This window comes from Phyllobates terribilis, unplaced genomic scaffold, assembly GCF_046119375.1.
Source record: "Phyllobates terribilis strain yellow unplaced genomic scaffold, ASM4611937v1 Scaffold_3__8_contigs__length_932513732, whole genome shotgun sequence".
NCBI lineage: Eukaryota > Metazoa > Chordata > Amphibia > Anura > Dendrobatidae > Phyllobates > Phyllobates terribilis.
The window spans coordinates 534,407,444-534,430,162 of NW_027362763.1; the positions used below are offsets into that span (position 1 = coordinate 534,407,444).

A 22,719-nucleotide genomic window follows, 5' to 3' on the forward strand; every position below is an offset into this window, starting at 1 on the left:
GGGATGTTCGTCAGGTCCTGCTTAGGCTCAGGCAGAACCACCTCTATGCTAAATACGAGAAGTGCCTTTTTGAGCAGACCTCTCTTCCTTTCTCGGGCTATGTTATCTCCCAGACAGGCTTGCGAATGGATCCCGAGAAGCTCTCTGCTGTCCTAAAGTGGCCCCGTCCGGAGGGCTTGAAGGCGATACAGCGATTCCTGGGCTTCGCTAATTACTATCGTCTCTTCATTCCTCACTTCTCGTCACGGACTGCGCCCATATCTGCGCTCACCCGCAAGGGAGCAAATCCCAAGGTATGGTCATCCGAAGCTGAGGAGGCCTTCCTTTCCCTGAAACAAGCCTTCTCCTCTGCCCCTGTGCTGCACCGTCCGGACTGCAACAAACAGTTCTACCTGGAGGTTGATGCCTCCTCCTCTGGAGCCGGAGCGGTGCTCACCCAGAAGTCTTCCTCCGGGAGAATGGTAACCTGCGGCTTTTTCTCTAAAATCTTCTCCTCCTCTGAGCGCAATTACTCCATAGGAGACCGAGAACTGCTTGCCGTTAAATTGGCGCTGGAGGAGTGGCATTACCTGCTTGAAGGGGCTCTATACCCGGTGATCATCTATACGGATCACAAGAACCTGGCATATCTCCAAAATGCCCAGAGACTTAATCCACGTCAAGCCCGGTGGTCTTTGTTCTTTGCCCGCTTCGATTTCATCCTTCATTTCCGCCCGGCGGACAAAAATGTCAAAGCTGATGCCTTGTCCCGATCCTTCCTGTCCTCCGACCAAGAGGAGGAGCCTATGCACATTATCGACCCCTCTAAGGTGATGAATGTGGCCCCCTTGGATTTGACTCGTCTTCCACCCGGCAAGACGTTCGTGGCGCCTCCAGACCGTGAGAGGGTTCTTCGCTGGGGTCATTCTTCTAAACTAGCTGGCCATGCCGGCCAAAAGAAGACCTTCCTACTCATTTCCCGGCATTACTGGTGGTCTACCCTGCGTAAGGATGTGGTAGACTTCTTCTCTGCCTGTTCATCTTGTGGCCGCAACAAAATTCCCAGACACTTACCAGCTGGTCATCTCCTGCCGCTTCCCATACCTGTTGCCCCGTGGCAACACATCGCTATGGACTTCATTACCGATCTTCCTGTCTCTGCCGGGTGTACTGTCATTTGGGTGGTCGCGGACCGCTTCTCTAAAATGGCCCACTTCATTCCCCTGCCTGGTCTTCCGTCTGCACCTGAGCTGGCTAAGGACTTTATTCGCCATATCTTCCATCTCCATGGCCTACCCCTCCACATCGTGTCGGATCGAGGGGTTCAGTTTACCTCACGCTTCTGGAGAGCCACATGTAAACTGCTGGACATCACCCTGGACTTCTCCTCCGCTTACCACCCTCAGTCCAATGGTCAAGTGGAGCGGATCAATCAGATCCTTACCAGCTATCCCCGGCACTTTGTTAATGCCCACCATTCTGATTGGGTGGACCTCCTTCCTTGGGCCGAGTTCTCTTATAATAACCACGAGAGCGAATCCTCTTCCAAGTCCCCGTTCTTTATTGTCTATGGCCAGAACCTCCGGATTCCGCTCCCTGTCTCCGTTTCTGTGGACAACCCTGCTGCGGAGTCTCTTGTCAGCGAATTTTCTACTATTTGGGAGAGTACCAGGTCCGCTCTTCTTCTGTCCTCTGAGCGGATGAAGAGATATGCTGATAAGAGATGTCTGGATCCGCCTCAATTCCGTCCGGGAGACAAGGTTTGGCTCTCGTCCAAACATGTGCGGCTTAAAGTACCCTGCTTCAAGTTGGGTCCTCGATTCATCGGTCCCTTCGAAGTCCTCAGGCAAATTAACCCTGTGGCCTACAAATTAAAACTCCCGGCCACCCTACGGATTCCCAACTCCTTCCACGTATCTCTCCTCAAACCCGTTGTCTTTAACTCTTTTTCCAATAATCCAGGTGCCCCTCCTGCTCCGGTTTCCGCTGATGACGTCTTTGAGGTAGAGAGTATTCTGGCCTCCAAGAGGGTAAGAGGAAAGACCTTTTTTCTGGTAGATTGGAAGGGGTTTGGTCCTGAGGAGAGAACTTGGGAACCCAGGGAGAACATCAACGCCCCGCTTCTCCTTGAAAAATTTATTTCTGGCCAAAAAAAGAGGGGGCCTAAAGGGGGGGGTACTGTAGCATCGGCGTCTCTGCCCCGTACTAGGCAGAGACGCCGTCCCTCTCACCTCCCCGCTCCTGGCGCGGCGTCCTCCAGCGCTTCTCTCCCCGCTGCTTCCGGCACGTGCTCCTTCCCCGGCAGTGTGCTTAGGGCGCGCGCTCTCGCGCTCCCCCTCTCTTAAAGGGACCGCGCGCGCCGTCCTAAGGAGTCCCCGGCCAATTGCCGGAGGACCTCCCATATTTAAGGCACCTCCTCCAAAATGGAGGTGCCCGAGCAATGTTGTTGCAAAGCCTTCACTCTGCTTCAGCCCTCAGGTCCCGTTATCAGTTACCAGCCAGTCACCTGCCAGATTCCTGCTTGTTACCTGTCAGTCACCTGCCGGATTCCTGCCTGTTACCTGCCAGTTACCTGCCTGATTCCTGCTTGATACCTGCCTGATATCCGTTTACCTGCTTGCAAGCCTGCGGTTCGACGGTCTGCTTTCCTACACCTGTCAGTCTGTCTATGGACCAGCCTGCTCGCTCACCTGGGAGCGCTCATCTGCTACCTGCCTGCTAGCCTACCTGGAGGCCCCGCCGTCACTTGCCGTGACCACCTGCCTGTCCAGAGACTCTCGCCTGCTCACCTGGGAGCGCTCATCTGCTACCTGTCTACTAGCCTACCTGGAGGCTCTGCCGTCACTTGCCGTGACCACCTGCCTGTCCAGAGACTCTTGCCTGCTCACCTGGGAGCGCTCACCTGCTACCTGTCTGCTAGCCTACCTGGAGGCTCTGCCGTGACCACCTGCCCGTCCAGAGACTCTCGCCCGCTCACCTGGGAGCGCTCACCAGCCACCTGCCTGCTGTCCTTCTACCCAGAGACTGTCCCTGTCACTTGCCGTGAGTACCCGTCCTTTTGCCCAGAGACTGTCCCTGTCACTTGCCGTGACTACCTGCCCCTCTACCCAGAGACTGTCCCTGTCACTTGCCGTGACTACCTGCCCGTCTTCCCTGGGAGCCACCCGCTTCCTTACATGGACTGCCCCCTTGTATAGTTGCACAGAGGTTCCACCTCCCAGACCCGTTACATACATATATCATAAGATCAGTCACTAAGAAAACTAAGAGCGCTGATCTTGGTCTCGTCTCAGAAACAATATAGACCGGAAAGTCAGCGTGGATCTAATAATTAACAAAAGTCCCAAAGATGCCATATCACTTTAAATTTGTCTACCAAGTTGTGAAGCAATGCTGTTAGGTATTCCACAGCCCAAACCTCTTTAATTCTTGAGTACAGATGACCCTCTATTCTTCCAAGATAAGGCAATAATAAAGCTGCCAAATAGGAAGGATCATTCTGGAGCAAGCCTTGTTAAAAGTATTGGGCAATTTGGCAATTTTCCTACTTTGATCTTTTATGCCCTTAAATCAGAAAGTTATACAGTATCACACAAAATAATTAATAAATAACATTTACCACATGTCTACTTTACATCAGCGTCATTTTTGATACATCATTTTTCGTTGTTGGGAAGTTAGAAGGGTTAAAAGTTTATCAGCAATTTCTCATTTTCTCAACAAAATTTACAAAACTATTTTTTTATGGACAACATCCCATTTAAAGTGACTTTGAGGGGCCTATGTGACAGGAAATACCCAAAAGCGACACCATTTTAAAAACTACATCCCTCAAAGTGCTCAAAACCACATTCAATAAGTTTATTAAACTTTTAGGGGCTTCACCAAAATTAAAGCAATGTGGAAGGAAAAAATTAAAATGTTACTTTTACCTGCAAAAAAATTGCTTTAGCCTCAAATTTTGCATTTTTAAAAGGGTAGCAGGAGAAAATGTACCATATAATTTGTTATGCAGTTTATCCTGAGTACACAGACACTCCGAATGTGGTGACAAACAACTGTTTGGGCGCAAGGCAGGGCTTGGAAGGGAAGGAGCACCATTCAACGTTTGGAGCGCAACATTGGCTGGAATAGAAAGTGGATGTCTGACTTATGTATTTGGAAACCCCGTGTAAGCGCTCAGCGCAGGATAAATGTAAGCCGAGCCTTACTGCAATCTTTGGGAGGCAGAATAAACAAATCATCATCAGGTGAAGAATTGGTTTTATGTATATTTTACGCTGGTCCTCATGCGGTATAAGTGATTAGACGACTTTATTCTCAGGTTGACACGATTACAGTGATACCAAATTTATATAGTTTTTTATCATTGACAGCTGTCACACACTAAAACCCCCTTTTTTTTTTGTAAAAACAAGTTTTTGGTTTGCCATATTTTGAGAGCTATAATTTTTCTATATTTCTGCCAACAGTGTTAGGGCTTATTTTGTGCTGGACGAGTTGACATTTTTATTGCCACTCTTTAAGGGCAAATAGCATTTTTTTAATCGCTTTCTATTCTGATTTTTGGGAGGCAGAATGAACAAAAACCAGCAATTCAGGATTCTTTTTTTTATGCTATTCACCGTGTCGTAAAACTGATCAGCCACCTTTATTCTTCGTGTCAGTGCGATTACAGCGACACCACATTTATATAATTTTTTTAAGCTTTGTTGCTTTTACACAATAAAAACTTTTATAGAAAAAATAATTGTTTTTGCATCGCTATATTCTGAGAGCTATAACTTTTTTATTTTTCTGCTGATGGAGCTGTATGGTGGATTATTTTTTGTGGAACAAGATCATTTTTCAGCGGTACCATTTTTATTTCCATTCAACTTTTTGATTGCGTTTTATTCCATGTTTTGTTCGTCAGTATGATGAAAACGCATAGTTTTTTTGCCCCTTTTTTATTTTTTACAGTATTCACTGAAGGGATTAACTAGCGTGACAGTTTTATAGGTTGTGCTGTCCTGGAAACGGCAATACGAAATATGTGTACTTTTTTTGTTTATTTTTTGTTTTTACATAAATTACCTATTTATTGGTATAATATTATTTTCATTTTTTATTTAATTTGTGATATTGTTTTTAAATATTTTACAATTTCTTTTAACTTTTTTTCAATTTGTTACTTAATTCCTCTATGGGACTTTAACTTTTATTAGTCTGATTGCTGATATAATGCATTGCAATGCAGTAGCATTGCAATGCATTATACCGGTCAGTGTTACACTGACAGAAGCCTCTTAGACCTGGCATGGTCTAAGCAAGTCATTGTAGCTGACAGACCTGGAGGTCATCATGATGATATCAGGTTACCATGACAACAATTGGGCCCTCGTGATGACTTTGCAGTGGCGCCAATCGGAAGGGAGAGGGAGTCTCCCAATTACTGTGATCAATATAGATTGTGTCATTTAGGGGGTTAAACAGCCAAGGGCATTGCGGGCATCACCCCTGGCAGTGACAGCCAGGCCTTGGCTATAACATAAGCCGAGCTCCAGCAGGCAATCGCATGGGCACAGCTCCTGTGCCGTGCACTATCGCCATGACGTACCCATATGTCAAAGGTCAGGAACCTCTACCAGACCATGATGTATGGGTACATCAAAGGTCGTGAAGGGGTTAATTTCGGATATCTCCTGTAACTGTGGCTAGTATATGAGCCCTAGTTACAGAGGAAATTCAGCTTCCTGACTGTATAGTAGAGCAGTCAGATTCTCCTAGGACCCAGCTGCTACTGCTCCCCCACTACACCCAATGGTCACATGATCACTGGGTCTGGAAGATGAAGCACCCTCAGTGCTTTCTAATCTCTATACACAGCACCAGTTTAGCGCTGTGTATACAGTGATCAAGAAGATAAACATGGTAATAAAACATATATGTCTTCTCTCTGGGACATCTGACTGTATCAGACAGCCGGCTCCCAATCAGCACAGCTGCACAATTTTGTGCAACCTACTTACACTGCATTGATGGTTTAGAATAAAAACATAACTGCATAGCAAATATGGATTGCTCAGTCATTTATAGTCTGGACAGTAGACTATAGTCCTTAAAGCAGTTAAAGGGAATCTGTCAGCAGGTTTTTGCTGCCTTGTCTGAGAGCAACATGATGTAGACAAAGAAACCCTGAATCCAAGGATATATCACTTAGTTTACTGGGTGCAGCGGTTCTGACACAGTCAGACTTTTTAGATTCAGCAGAGTTGAGAAAGCTAACCCCACAAACACCAAGCTCTCCATATACAATTTCTATAGATAGAGGTACTAATCACAGAAAAGAGCGGAGTCATACCAGGAGGCATACTCTGCTGTGTCCAGCAATTATAAGCTCCTGGTGCTAAAACAATCATTGCACTTAAACAAAAGCACGGAGCTCGATGAAAGAGGAATTGCTGAAATCTATTATTTAACCCCTACAGCATGCTGTTTTCAGATTACATAGCAAAAACCTGCTGACAGATTCCCTTTAAGAAGTAAAGGAGGAGGAGGACGGGGGTCTTGAACATCGTAATGTTTATGTAGCATTCCAGTTTTAAATTTTCATTGGATTTCTACATTTTGCTTTGTATTATCTTTACATAGAAATAAATGAAAAATTTAAATATAAAAATTTTGGGGGAAAAATCCAGGACATTAGAGGGATCAAGATTTCTGTATGAATAGGCAACAATTATTTAGAAAGCTATGCATGAAATGCTCCAATATTTCCTTTGCACATACCTTTTACAGTAAAATGCGCATTACAAGTATACGTAATTCAAAATACAGTAACTAAAATGTCATTGAATGCATGAAGCATTCTCCTGGTCACTCAGGTAAAGCCATTACACCAACAGGAAACCGTTGGAAAAAAGGTGAGGTGTATGAAATTCGAAGGTGTTGACATTTGCTACAAATATGTGCATATTTTTCAATTGTTGTCTATGTGGACTTCTACATGAAACCTGCCTTAAATATTATCGGAGAATGATACAATGGGCATAGTGAAATGACTGATTTTTCTTTTATATGCCAGCCAATCACTTTAATAAAATATCATCTTCTTTATTCCTTTTTATCTTCTTGATATTTTACTTCCCTTCTTTTTTTTAACCGCTTCCAGACCGCCCACTGTACATAAACGTTGGCGCTGCCTGGGCTCTGTGCAGCGCCGATGTTTATGAACGGTCGGTGGTCCCACAGCCCTCAGGACCCCCAGAGTCTTGCAAGCGCTGCGGGTGCAGCGCAGAGCGACAGCTCTGACTGGGGACATCATCGGGACCTGATTGGATCAGGTCCCAATGATGTTAACCCTTTGCTATCTTCTATATGCCGCGATCTATAGTGATCACAGCATTTAGAAGATAGTGAGAGGAGAGGGGGTCGTCCACTTACCTCTCTGATGGCCCCCTGATGTCTTACAGGACCTGCCGTTGTCATGGTAGCCGGAGGTCACATGACCGCCTCCAGATCACCAGTCACCTGCCAGATTCCTGCTTGTTACCTGTCAGTCACCTGCCGGATTCCTGCCTGTTACCTGCCAGTTACCTGCCTGATTCCTGCTTGATACCTGCCTGATATCCGTTTACCTGCTTGCAAGCCTGCGGTTCGACGGTCTGCTTTCCTACACCTGTCAGTCTGTCTATGGACCAGCCTGCTCGCTCACCTGGGAGCGCTCATCTGCTACCTGCCTGCTAGCCTACCTGGAGGCCCCGCCGTCACTTGCCGTGACCACCTGCCTGTCCAGAGACTCTCGCCTGCTCACCTGGGAGCGCTCATCTGCTACCTGTCTGCTAGCCTACCTGGAGGCTCTGCCGTCACTTGCCGTGACCACCTGCCTGTCCAGAGACTCTTGCCTGCTCACCTGGGAGCGCTCACCTGCTACCTGTCTGCTAGCCTACCTGGAGGCTCTGCCGTGACCACCTGCCCGTCCAGAGACTCTCGCCCGCTCACCTGGGAGCGCTCACCAGCCACCTGCCTGCTGTCCTTCTACCCAGAGACTGTCCCTGTCACTTGCCGTGAGTACCCGTCCTTTTGCCCAGAGACTGTCCCTGTCACTTGCCGTGACTACCTGCCCCTCTACCCAGAGACTGTCCCTGTCACTTGCCGTGACTACCTGCCCGTCTTCCCTGGGAGCCACCCGCTTCCTTACATGGACTGCCCCCTTGTATAGTTGCACAGAGGTTCCACCTCCCAGACCCGTTACATACATATATCATAAGATCAGTCACTAAGAAAACTAAGAGCGCTGATCTTGGTCTCGTCTCAGAAACAATATAGACCGGAAAGTCAGCGTGGATCTAATAATTAACAAAAGTCCCAAAGATGCCATATCACTTTAAATTTGTCTACCAAGTTGTGAAGCAATGCTGTTAGGTATTCCACAGCCCAAACCTCTTTAATTCTTGAGTACAGATGACCCTCTATTCTTCCAAGATAAGGCAATAATAAAGCTGCCAAATAGGAAGGATCATTCTGGAGCAAGCCTTGTTAAAAGTATTGGGCAATTTGGCAATTTTCCTACTTTGATCTTTTATGCCCTTAAATCAGAAAGTTATACAGTATCACACAAAATAATTAATAAATAACATTTACCACATGTCTACTTTACATCAGCGTCATTTTTGATACATCATTTTTCGTTGTTGGGAAGTTAGAAGGGTTAAAAGTTTATCAGCAATTTCTCATTTTCTCAACAAAATTTACAAAACTATTTTTTTATGGACAACATCCCATTTAAAGTGACTTTGAGGGGCCTATGTGACAGGAAATACCCAAAAGCGACACCATTTTAAAAACTACATCCCTCAAAGTGCTCAAAACCACATTCAATAAGTTTATTAAACTTTTAGGGGCTTCACCAAAATTAAAGCAATGTGGAAGGAAAAAATTAAAATGTTACTTTTACCTGCAAAAAAATTGCTTTAGCCTCAAATTTTGCATTTTTAAAAGGGTAGCAGGAGAAAATGTACCATATAATTTGTTATGCAGTTTATCCTGAGTACACAGACACTCCGAATGTGGTGACAAACAACTGTTTGGGCGCAAGGCAGGGCTTGGAAGGGAAGGAGCACCATTCAACGTTTGGAGCGCAACATTGGCTGGAATAGAAAGTGGATGTCTGACTTATGTATTTGGAAACCCCGTGTAAGCGCTCAGCGCAGGATAAATGTAAGCCGAGCCTTACTGCAATCTTTGGGAGGCAGAATAAACAAATCATCATCAGGTGAAGAATTGGTTTTATGTATATTTTACGCTGGTCCTCATGCGGTATAAGTGATTAGACGACTTTATTCTCAGGTTGACACGATTACAGTGATACCAAATTTATATAGTTTTTTATCATTGACAGCTGTCACACACTAAAACCCCCTTTTTTTTTTGTAAAAACAAGTTTTTGCTTTGCCATATTTTGAGAGCTATAATTTTTCTATATTTCTGCCAACAGTGTTAGGGCTTATTTTGTGCTGGACGAGTTGACATTTTTATTGCCACTCTTTAAGGGCAAATAGCATTTTTTTAATCGCTTTCTATTCTGATTTTTGGGAGGCAGAATGAACAAAAACCAGCAATTCAGGATTCTTTTTTTTATGCTATTCACCGTGTCGTAAAACTGATCAGCCACCTTTATTCTTCGTGTCAGTGCGATTACAGCGACACCACATTTATATAATTTTTTTAAGCTTTGTTGCTTTTACACAATAAAAACTTTTATAGAAAAAATAATTGTTTTTGCATCGCTATATTCTGAGAGCTATAACTTTTTTATTTTTCTGCTGATGGAGCTGTATGGTGGATTATTTTTTGTGGAACAAGATCATTTTTCAGCGGTACCATTTTTATTTCCATTCAACTTTTTGATTGCGTTTTATTCCATGTTTTGTTCGTCAGTATGATGAAAACGCATAGTTTTTTTGCCCCTTTTTTATTTTTTACAGTATTCACTGAAGGGATTAACTAGCGTGACAGTTTTATAGGTTGTGCTGTCCTGGAAACGGCAATACGAAATATGTGTACTTTTTTTGTTTATTTTTTGTTTTTACATAAATTACCTATTTATTGGTATAATATTATTTTCATTTTTTATTTAATTTGTGATATTGTTTTTAAATATTTTACAATTTCTTTTAACTTTTTTTCAATTTGTTACTTAATTCCTCTATGGGACTTTAACTTTTATTAGTCTGATTGCTGATATAATGCATTGCAATGCAGTAGCATTGCAATGCATTATACCGGTCAGTGTTACACTGACAGAAGCCTCTTAGACCTGGCATGGTCTAAGCAAGTCATTGTAGCTGACAGACCTGGAGGTCATCATGATGATATCAGGTTACCATGACAACAATTGGGCCCTCGTGATGACTTTGCAGTGGCGCCAATCGGAAGGGAGAGGGAGTCTCCCAATTACTGTGATCAATATAGATTGTGTCATTTAGGGGGTTAAACAGCCAAGGGCATTGCGGGCATCACCCCTGGCAGTGACAGCCAGGCCTTGGCTATAACATAAGCCGAGCTCCAGCAGGCAATCGCATGGGCACAGCTCCTGTGCCGTGCACTATCGCCATGACGTACCCATATGTCAAAGGTCAGGAACCTCTACCAGACCATGATGTATGGGTACATCAAAGGTCGTGAAGGGGTTAATTTCGGATATCTCCTGTAACTGTGGCTAGTATATGAGCCCTAGTTACAGAGGAAATTCAGCTTCCTGACTGTATAGTAGAGCAGTCAGATTCTCCTAGGACCCAGCTGCTACTGCTCCCCCACTACACCCAATGGTCACATGATCACTGGGTCTGGAAGATGAAGCACCCTCAGTGCTTTCTAATCTCTATACACAGCACCAGTTTAGCGCTGTGTATACAGTGATCAAGAAGATAAACATGGTAATAAAACATATATGTCTTCTCTCTGGGACATCTGACTGTATCAGACAGCCGGCTCCCAATCAGCACAGCTGCACAATTTTGTGCAACCTACTTACACTGCATTGATGGTTTAGAATAAAAACATAACTGCATAGCAAATATGGATTGCTCAGTCATTTATAGTCTGGACAGTAGACTATAGTCCTTAAAGCAGTTAAAGGGAATCTGTCAGCAGGTTTTTGCTGCCTTGTCTGAGAGCAACATGATGTAGACAAAGAAACCCTGAATCCAAGGATATATCACTTAGTTTACTGGATGCAGCGGTTCTGACACAGTCAGACTTTTTAGATTCAGCAGAGTTGAGAAAGCTAACCCCACAAACACCAAGCTCTCCATATACAATTTCTATAGATAGAGGTACTAATCACAGAAAAGAGCGGAGTCATACCAGGAGGCATACTCTGCTGTGTCCAGCAATTATAAGCTCCTGGTGCTAAAACAATCATTGCACTTAAACAAAAGCACGGAGCTCGATGAAAGAGGAATTGCTGAAATCTATTATTTAACCCCTACAGCATGCTGTTTTCAGATTACATAGCAAAAACCTGCTGACAGATTCCCTTTAAGAAGTAAAGGAGGAGGAGGACGGGGGTCTTGAACATCGTAATGTTTATGTAGCATTCCAGTTTTAAATTTTCATTGGATTTCTACATTTTGCTTTGTATTATCTTTACATAGAAATAAATGAAAAATTTAAATATAAAAATTTTGGGGGAAAAATCCAGGACATTAGAGGGATCAAGATTTCTGTATGAATAGGCAACAATTATTTAGAAAGCTATGCATGAAATGCTCCAATATTTCCTTTGCACATACCTTTTACAGTAAAATGCGCATTACAAGTATACGTAATTCAAAATACAGTAACTAAAATGTCATTGAATGCATGAAGCATTCTCCTGGTCACTCAGGTAAAGCCATTACACCAACAGGAAACCGTTGGAAAAAAGGTGAGGTGTATGAAATTCGAAGGTGTTGACATTTGCTACAAATATGTGCATATTTTTCAATTGTTGTCTATGTGGACTTCTACATGAAACCTGCCTTAAATATTATCGGAGAATGATACAATGGGCATAGTGAAATGACTGATTTTTCTTTTATATGCCAGCCAATCACTTTAATAAAATATCATCTTCTTTATTCCTTTTTATCTTCTTGATATTTTACTTCCCTTCTTTTTTTTAACCGCTTCCAGACCGCCCACTGTACATAAACGTTGGCGCTGCCTGGGCTCTGTGCAGCGCCGACGTTTATGAACGGTCGGTGGTCCCACAGCCCTCAGGACCCCCAGAGTCTTGCAAGCGCTGCGGGTGCAGCGCAGAGCGACAGCTCTGACTGGGGACATCATCGGGACCTGATTGGATCAGGTCCCAATGATGTTAACCCTTTGCTATCTTCTATATGCCGCGATCTATAGTGATCACAGCATTTAGAAGATAGTGAGAGGAGAGGGGGTCGTCCACTTACCTCTCTGATGGCCCCCTGATGTCTTACAGGACCTGCCGTTGTCATGGTAGCCGGAGGTCACATGACCGCCTCCAGATCTGCCATATATGGTGTCCTGCTAGGCTCAGCCTGCAGCTGAAGTCTAGCAGGAGACAGACAGTGTGAAACTGTCAGCAAAGTTCTCATGCAATGCAATACATGTCTATTGCATTGCATGAGAACAGTGGTTAGAAAAATAAAAATTAATGTCCCATACAGGACTAAGTAAAAATGTAAAAAAAAGTCAAAAAAATGTTTTCAAACTGTTAAAAAAAATCACAAAATAAATAAAAATAAATAAATAAATGATTAAACCAATAAATCCGTATATTTATGCAAAAACAAAAAAGTACACATATTTGGTATCGCCGCATCTGAAACAACCAGATCTATAAAACTGTCACACTAATTAACTCCTACAAAAAGCAAAATGTAAATAAAAATGGTACCGCTGAAAACATCATCTTGTTCCGCAAAAAAAAGGCCACCATACAGCTCCATCAGCCGGAAAATAAAAAAGTTATAGCTCTCAGAATAAAGCGATGCAAAAAAAAATATTTTTTCAATAAAATTATTTTATTGTGTAAAAGCGCCAAAACATAAAAAAAATATACAGTAAGTGTAGTATCGCTGTAAACGTACTTACCCGAAGAATAATGCTGCCTTATCACTTTTACCACGCACAGAACGGCATAAAAAACCCCTCAAAAAACAATTCCTGAATTGTTGGTTTTTGTTAATTTTACCTCCCAAAAAACGGAATAGAAAGCGATCAAAAAATGTCACGTACCCAAAAATTGTACCAATAAAAATGTCAACTCGTCCCGCAAAAAACAAGCCATCACATGACTCTGTCGGCCGAAATATGGAAAAATTATAGCTCTCAAAATATGGCGATGCAAAAACTAGATTTAGCAAAAAAATCGTGCTTTAGTGTGTGATAGCTGTCAGTCATAAAAACCCGATATAAATCTGGTATCGCTGTAATCGCACTGACCCGAAGAATAAAGTAATCTCATCACATACCGCACGAGGAATGGCGTAAAAAATAAATAAAACCAATTCTTCACCTGCTACTGATTTGTTTATTGTCTCCCAAAGATCGCAGTAAGGCTCTGCTCACATTTATCCTGTGCTCTGCGCTGAGCACTTACACCAGAGTTTCCGTGTAAATCTCTGAAATACGTGATTCAGATGGAACCCATGACGGAAGATTCCCTGTAATGAGGCAGATATAGGCCACTGTGGATGCCGTCTGGCCTGTGATCCCACGGTGTCAGTTTTCTTAGGCGTGCATAAAAGCGCGGTTGGCCACAGTTTTGTGCACTTCTGAAAAAAAGGACACCGCTAAACAGAGGCCAGACGGAGTCCACAGTAACTCTGCTGTCTCATTACAGTGAATGGATCCCGCAGGGGTTTCATCTGAATTACATCACTTGGAAATTTTGATGGAAACCCCGATGTAAGTGCTCAGTCTAGAGCGCCGGATAAATGTTACGTAAAATGTTCCCAATAAAAGCTTCAACTCGGTCCTCAAAAAAAGCTAGTCCCCACTCAGGTCCCTCATCTGTTAAAAATATTCCAAGTTACTGGTAGCAGAAAGGCTCTGGAAAAGCGAAATGGCCCTTGCCCCCCAAAAGAAATTCAGAAAATTTTGTGCTCCCAAATCCAAATGCCTATTCTACAATAATTTATTCTCCAATTGTCAAATAGCGCTCCATCCCTCCCAGATCTCGCCGTATGGCTAAACAGTACGATACAGCCACATATGGGGTATTGCCACTTTTAGAAGAACCAGATCTCGCCGTATGGCTAAGCAGTACGATACAGCCACATATGGGGTATTGCCACTTTTAGAAGAAATTGTGTGACACATTTCGGCACCATTTTTACCCATTGCCCGTGTGAAAATGTAAAATCTGAGGGTAAAACATTTTTTTGTGGTAAAAATATAATTATGTTTTTTTTCACTGCCCAATGGTATAAATTAAAAAATTTAAAAATACTCACTACTTCCCTAGATGAATTCCTTGAGAGGTGTAGTTTACAAAATGGGGTCACTTGTGGGGGTTTCTGCTGTTTCGGCATGTCAGCGACTCTTCAAATGTGACATGGTGTCTGCAACCTATCCCAGCCTACATAGCGCTCCTTTCTCTTCCGAACCCTGCCGTACACCAAAGCAGTGGTTTTCCCCCACATATGGGGTATCGGCGTACTCAGGAGAAATTGCACAACAAATTTCATGGTGCAATTTCTTCTGTTATCCTTATGATAATGCAAAATTAGGGGATGAAAAACATTTTTTGTGGGAAAAATGTGAAAATTTTATTTTTACGGATCAATATTATAAACTTCTGTGAAGCACCTGGGGGTGCAAGGTGCTCACCACACATCTAAATAAGTTCCCTAAGGGGTCTAGTGTCCAAAATGGTGTCACTTGTGGGGGGTTTCCACTGTTTAGGCACATTAGGGGCTCCCCAAATGCGACATGGCATCCGCTAATTATTCAAACAAATTTTACATTCAAAAAGTCTAATGGCGCTCCTTCCCTTCCGAACCCTGCAGTGTGCCCAAACAGTGGTTTTCCCTCACATATGGGGTATCAGCGCGCTCATGAGAAATTGCAATACAAATTGTGTAGTTCATTTTTTCCTGTTACCCTTGTGAAAATAAAAAAATTGGGTCTAAAATAACATTTTTGTGAAAAAAAGTTAAATGTTCATTGTTTTCTTCCACATTCCAAAAATTCCCGTGAAACACCTGAAGGGTTAATAAAGTTCTTGAATGTGGTTTTGAGCACCTTGAGGGGTTCAGTTTTTAGAATGGTGTCATTTTTGGGTATTTTCTGTCATAAAGGCCCCTCAAAGTCACTTAAAATAAGATGTGGTCCCTAAAAAAATGCTTTTGTAAATTTTGTTGGAAAAATGAGAAATCGCTGGTCAACTTTTAACCCTTATAACTCCCTAACAAAAAAATATTTTGGTTCCAAAATTGTGCTGATGTGAAGTAGACATGTGGGAAATGGTATTTATTAACTATTTTGTGTGACATATCTCTCTGATTTAAGGGCATGAAAATTCAAAGTTTGAAAATTGCAAAATTTTCAAAATTGTGGCAAATTTCTGATTTTTTCACAAATAAACGCAAGTGATAGCGAAGAAATTTTACCACTATCATGAAGTACAATATGTCATGAAAAAACAATCTAAGAATCAGGGGAATCCGTTAAAGCGTTCCAGAGTAATTACTTCATAAAGTGACAGTGGTCAGAATTGAAAAAATTGGCCTGGTCACGAAGGCAAAAGCAGGCTTTGGCGCGAAGTGGTTAAGGGTAGGGCCAGGTGGACACACCATTGGTGCACTTGTGCAGCTGCGTAGAGGCCAAATAGGCATGAGGGTGCAATGTGACCTAGTATCAAATTACTGTCTATTAGATTTCCTGTAAATGCCCGCCTTGGATTGAGACTTTAGGGGGTGCTGTAAAATTACATATTAAATAACAAGGGCTGCAAATATTGTCTTTGTACAGAGGTGCTCATTTTTTGTGTCCAACTCTGTTTAGGATTTTGAGCTAACTAGGTTTTTGAACCCGTGAACAAGCACTCAGAGCTGAAATTAGCTTATAGTTTCTTTATTGTATTTTGACTGATGGAATATTTGGAGTTTTATCTTACTACTAGTAAACTGTAGAAGATACATTCATGAAGTATGTCTCTTTATTTAAAAGAAATCTGACAGCAGATACATGCAGCCCAATCTGTGGGCAGACAGTTGGGCTGGAGCATGTGCATTACATAGGAGACGCTAGGGCAGGAGCATATATATCACATAGCAGACGCTAGGGCTGGAGTATATTAGATCGGAGACATTGGGGTTGGAGTATTTTCATCACAGGATATAGTGCGGTTGGAGCATAAATAATAGGAGACATTGGGGCTGGAGTATATGCATCACAGGAGACAGTGGGGTTGGAGCATATATAATAGGAGACATTGGGGCTGGAGTATACACATCATGTGATACAGTGGGGTTGGAGCACGGAAATCAAAGGAGACAGTGGGGCTGGAGCGCATTGCGCACTAACTCCGTCCACAAAATACATTGAGACACTGACACTGGCCAGCGTGAGGATTTAATCCTTCAATGCATGTGCCACAGTGTTCAATAGTGAATGCTGCATGCATATGCTTGCATTGCAAGAAGGAATTTAAAGGGCTATCAAGCAGCAAGACGTGGCCACCAGCCCGAGCACTGTGGTCCCCAGGAATCTGCTCAGAGGTTAGGGAAAAGGCTTGCGGGCCCGTTTGCAGCCCACGGGCCATAGGTTCCCCACCACTGCCATAGACGCTCACTTCCCCAATGTGTAAATGCTAATTAAATTTAACAATGGACACCAGCTTACTATTTCAGAGATGACAAGAGAAACAAAACCAAAACCATGTAAAAGATTAGAAGTTTTCCTTCTCAACTGTCAGCATGTAACTATTGTGCCCTTAACAGTGAAAGCCTTAATAAAAGCTTTTATGGGGAGAACCTGACAGCTGTTGCCATCTGCTGCTCATTTCCCTTGCTGTATTACATGCAGGCATTTGAGTGGTCAGAGTAAGTATCATGCCCGCAGATGGCGCACGTGGTACTGGCACCAACTGCACACGGACTGGGGGACGAGGTTCAGGCACTGGTCGCACACAGACCAGGGGACGAGGTTCAGGACACTGGCCACACATGGCCCAGGGGATGAAGTTCAGGCACTGACCGCACCAGGACCAGGGATTCAGGTTCAGGACACTGGCCACACAGGGAGCAGGGATTCAAATTCAGGACACTGGTCACACCGGGACCAGGGGACCTCACAACTCACTAGTAGGAGAAACTACACACTAATGAATACTGTTGCTTCGGTGACTCCCTAAGGGGGAGGGAGGCTTTTATATAGCATGACTCCCAGCTAATGGCTGAGAGCCATCTTGCAGGTGAACTTTAACACTAAATGCTTCTCAGCAATACGTTGAGGGCATTTTACTATATGCGCTCACCTCCCCTTTTAGAGCAGGGGAGCGCGCACGCCATAGGGGCACCGCCGAGAGTCAGAGCAGGAAGCAGGGAACACGCCAGAGACAATGCTGTGGGGCCATGGTGGCGAGTATGCTGGCGTCCCTGCATTGTTGAGGACGGGGAACCATGCAGGGGTGCTGGCCATAGCATTACAGTAAAAATCTCTTGCTTGTTAGTGGATTTTCATTCTGGCTCATAAAGGAGGTGGTTTGAGTGGAGAACATTCACATTATATATTTCACTACGTTTTTCAGCTTACCAGGTTAGAAGGAAGAGGTGGCTTTGGATAGAACACGTTTCTGTACAGAATAAGATAAATGGTCAGAATTGCAACAATGACCACAGAAGCCATGACAGCCAAGATGGATCCTATGAGGACTTCCTTAGCTATTATACCTAAGAAGATAGGTATCAAAATGAGTAATGACGTAAATACATAAAAATATATATTTTAACTGTAAGCAAATTGAATAAACACAAGTATATTGTGTCCAATAACGTTAAAGGACCTTTTTAGATATACCTAGCCCTCGCACGTTGAATCCTTCCCGAGTGGTACAAAACTCCCATAAGGAAACTACTAGTATAACTTTTGTTCCGTTTATGTTCATCACATACAGACATACAGTGGGGAAAATAGGTATGTGATACACTGACGATTTTGCAAGTTTTCACCTACAAAGAGTGGAGAGATCTGTAATTTTTATCATAGGTACACTTCAACTGTGAGTGACAGAATCTTAAAAAAAACAGAATATCACATTGTATGATTTTTAATTAATTAAATTGCATTTTATTGCATGAAAAAAGTATTTGATCACCTACCAACCTGTTAGTTTTTCTTTAAGAAGCCCTTCTATTCTGCACTCATTACCTGTATTTATTGCACCTGTTGAACTTGTTACCTGTATAAAAGACACCTAACCACACACTCAATCAAACTCCAACCTCTCCACCATTGCCAAGACAAAGTGCTGTCTAAGGACACCAGGGACAAAATTGTAGACCTGCACAAGGCTGTGATGGGCTACAGGACAATAGACATGCAGCTTGGTGAGAAGGCAACAACTTTTGGCACAATTACTAGAAAATGGAAGAAACACAAGATGACTGTCAATCTTCCTCAGTCTAGGGCTCGATGCAAGATCTCACCTCGTGGAGTAAGGATGATTCTGAGAAAGGTCAGGAATCAGCCCAGAACTAAATGGAAGGACCTGGTCAATGACCTGAAGACAGCTGGGACCACAGTCTCAAACATTACCGGTAGGCATGGAAGAAGGTTATGTGGTCAGATGAGACCAAAATAGAAGTTTTTGGTATCAACTCCACTTGCCGTGTTTGGAGGAAGAAGAAGAATGAGTACAACTCCAAGAACACCGTCCCAACTGTGAAGCATGGTGGGGAAAACATCATACTTTGGGGGTGCTTTTCTGCAAAGGGGACAGGATGACTGCACCATATTGAAGGGAGGATGGATGGGTTCATGTATAATGAGATTTTGGTCAATAACCTCCTACCCTCAGTCACCCCTCATTGAAGATGGGTCGTTGCTGGGTCTTTCAGCATGACAATGACCCTAAATACACAGGCAGGGTAACTAAGGAGTGGCTCCGTAAGAAGCATTCCAAGGTCCTGGAGTGGCCTAGCCAGTCTGCAGACCTGAACCCAATAGAAAATCTTTGGAGGGAGCTGAAACTCAATATTTCCCAGCGACAACCCCAAAACCTAAAACTATCTAGAGAATATCTGTATGGAGGAGTGGGCCAAAATCCCTACTGCTGTGTGTGCAAACTTGATCAAGAACTACAGGAAACGTTTGACCTCTGTAATTGGAAACAAAAGTTTCTGTACCAAATATTAACTTCTGTTTTTCTATTGTATCAAATACTTAATTCATGCTATTTTCTGGTTTTATTTTTAGATTCTGTCTCTCACAGTTGAAGTGTACGAAAAAATTACAGACCTCTCCATTCTTTGTAGGTGGGAAAACTTACAAAATCGTCAGTGTATTAAATACTTATTTTCCCCACTGAATGTATAAACGCATGCATATTTATATACACTACACATTACATTGTATATATGAAAATAGAAGAAAACATTAAAAAAAAGAAAAGTGGAAATAAAAAATAAAAAAAGTAGAAAATAAATGCTATCATCTTATATCATAACTATAGAATACAAACATGGACTGCACATCCAAAACATGCACATTGATCTATTGTGGCTAAGCAAAAAATTACAAAACAGAAAATGAGGTTCTTAGTCTGACATTCTGCTCAGACTGTATGAAGCCCACTGTCACTGGTTTTGGATGTGCGGTCCATGTCTTTTTCTACAGCTATGCAATGCTATCATCTTATACCATTCTTAAAGGTGGTATAAATCCATTTAGATTCAGAAACAGACACCAGCTCCAGCTGTTAAAAAATATCTTTTAAGCTTTTGAAAACACTATGCCAATATGGAAGCTGAAAGGTTTTTTCTGTTCTTTTTCTACCAGCTGCAGCTAAGTCCTGTTGCTGGACTTAAGTGTACACATATTAAGTGTATACATATTAACAAGTGATGAGCAAGCACTAAATTGCTCGGGTACTTGTTGCTCGGGTCGAGCAAATTGGAATACTCGGGCGCTCGACCCGAGCAACGAGTGCAATGTAAGTCTAGGGGAATCTCGAGCATTTTTCAGGCGGCTCCCCCCGGCGGTCTGCAGAGGGCCTAAAAATTGCCCAGTTTGATGGGAACAGTGCTCAAATGACATGTCATCTCCGCCTTCCAGAAACACGGGTCCCACAACATTACCCGTGCCCTCCCCAGTGCACTTACTGAGAAGGACCGCCTAACCACAAACACGTGGACAGGTGAATGTGGCCAGGGACGGTACAGAGCCAGTCCACAGTTTTTTTTGATGAGAGTTGTATTTAGCTCGGTGAAAGGACTGGCATAGAGGGAAACCGTATCTACGGTGGGTGTCATTTCTCCATCACCAGGTTCCGCCCATTGTCACACACAACCATGCCTGGCTGTATTTTCAGCGGTGAGAGCCACAGATCAGGCTGCAGTGTTACAGCTTTCAACAACTCTGTATCGCTGGGCGGTTTGTCAATTAAGCATGTTATCTTCAGCACAGCCTGTTGCTGCTTGGCCAAGGCAGTGCTGCAGTGCTGTTAGCTTGTGACTGATGTGGTCATTTCGGAGATGGAGGAGGAGGTGCAGGAGCTGAACAATGTGATTACATTGAGGTTAAATTGGTGACGCTGTTTTTTATACTAAAGAAAGATCCTATTGTTTTGTTTTTTTACGTTATTTTTTAAGACAAATGCATTCACTGGGAAATGTCATTTTAACATTTTACAACCTTATCTGGCAATGTGGTGTGTGACACATCATCAGACACATCCTGTTTTATTTATGATGGAGGGACTCTGAAAGTCATAAAGCCTATTTTTATAGGGCCATCAGACGGCCCTTACTATTCTTAAAAGGCCAGCAGTCGGCCCTCGCTATTGTTAGAGAGCCATCAGCCGGCTATGCTTTGCTGTTCCCATTATTAACAAGTGGGTCTCCTATACTGTTATTGTGTATCCAGTGACTGCAAGGGCTGCCAAAAATTTGAACGCAACCCAATACCCCTTTGAAGAGACATAGAGGAGGGTCTCAGTAAAAAAAAATGTTCCCATTATAAAGGAGCGGGTCTCCTACAGTGGTAATGCCCATGCTGTAACTGCAAGGGCTGCCAAAGTTTGGGAAAAACCCCACTAAGAATTTAAAGACACATAGAGCAGGGCCACAGTAACAAGGTACGACATGTTCCCATTAGAAAGGAGAGGGTCTGCTATACAGTTATAGGCTATGCAGTGAGACCAACGGCTGAACAATTTTAGGAAAAGCCCCACTAAGAATTTAAAGACACATAGAGCAGGGCCACAGTAACGGCAAATTCCCATTAGAAAGGAGAGAGTCTGCTATACAGTTATAGGGTATGCACTTGTCCACGTGTCTGTGGTTAGGTAGAATTTCCCGGTAATTGCGTTGTTGAGGGCACGGCTAATGTTTTAGGACACGTGCTTGTGTAATGTGGGGACGCTACACCGGGAGAAATAGTGGCGGCTGGGGACCGAGTACCGAGGGACGACGCCACCATCAGGTTGCGGAATGCTTCCATCTCCACGAGCCTAAAAGGCAACATTTCGAGCGCAAGCAGTCGTGAAACGTGAGAATTTAGTAGTGTGACCTGTGGGGCGTTGGCTGCATATTTGCGCTTGTGTTCCAAGGACTGGGGTAAGGACAACTGAACGCTGCACTGGGACAAGGACATGGACGTGCTTCCTGATGCTGCTACTGGAGAGTGCGGAATGACAGGTGCAGGACAGGAGGCTTCTTCGCATGCACCATGGACAGGGGATTGGCTTGCATGTACAACAGCGGATGAAGCAATGGTGGCACCTGCAGACACTGTTCCTGGACCCTTGGGTTCGGACCACAAAGTCGGGTGATTTGCTGCCATGTGCCTGATCATGCTGGTGGTTGTCAGGCTGGTCGTTTTGCCACCCCTGCTGATGCTGGCCTGGCAGGTGATGCAAATGGCCTTCTTGGGGCTATCGGCAGAGTCTTTAAAAAACAACCAGACTCGGGAAGACCTAACAGTTGTACTAGCAACTTCCTTCGTGTTGGTGTTACGGGGAACGGTTGCCTGCCTTCTGTCTGCGGCCACCTCACTGCTTCTTCCTGAATGTTGGGGTGCTCTGCCTCCCTTCCCGTGTGCTGCTGTCCTAACTCTGCATATCCTCCTGCCAGGTTGGGTCAGTTACTATATCATCCACCACCTCGTCTTCCACTTCTGCACCCTGGTCCTCCTCCTGACTTTCTGGCAATTGTGTCTCATCATCGTCCACCTCTTGTGACACTTTCCCACCGTTGCCTTCATGTGACCGTGGCTGCTCAAATATTTGGGCATCGCTACATGCGATCTCCTCTTGCCCCGCTTCAAGTGGACTGGGTGAGAGGCCCGAATCTATAAATGGAAAAGTGAACAGCTCTTCAGAGTGTCCAAGTGTTGGATCATTTATCTCCGGGCACTCGGCATGGTGGGAGGAAGGAGGATCAGGGTGAGGAATATCCGGTCCAGACTCACGGCTACTAAGACTTGACTGTGTGGAAGACAGGGTGGTGGTGGTGGCTAAGTGACTGGAAGCATTATCCACTATCCAACCAACAACCTTTTGACACTGCTCTG

At 43.7% G+C, this 22,719-nt stretch overlaps 1 protein-coding gene across 2 annotated transcripts in view; it reads right to left on the reverse strand.

Annotated features, from left to right (window-relative positions):
* The window catches only part of LOC141258221 (uncharacterized), a 67,591-nt gene that overhangs the window by 4,205 nt on the left and 40,667 nt on the right, over positions 1 to 22,719 (reverse strand). For both annotated transcript variants that reach the window (XM_073673234.1, XM_073673235.1), the window contains one exon: positions 17,743 to 17,879. In XM_073673234.1, the coding sequence (XP_073529335.1) occupies positions 17,743 to 17,879 (137 nt within the window). The remainder of the gene's footprint in view (positions 1 to 17,742; positions 17,880 to 22,719) is intronic.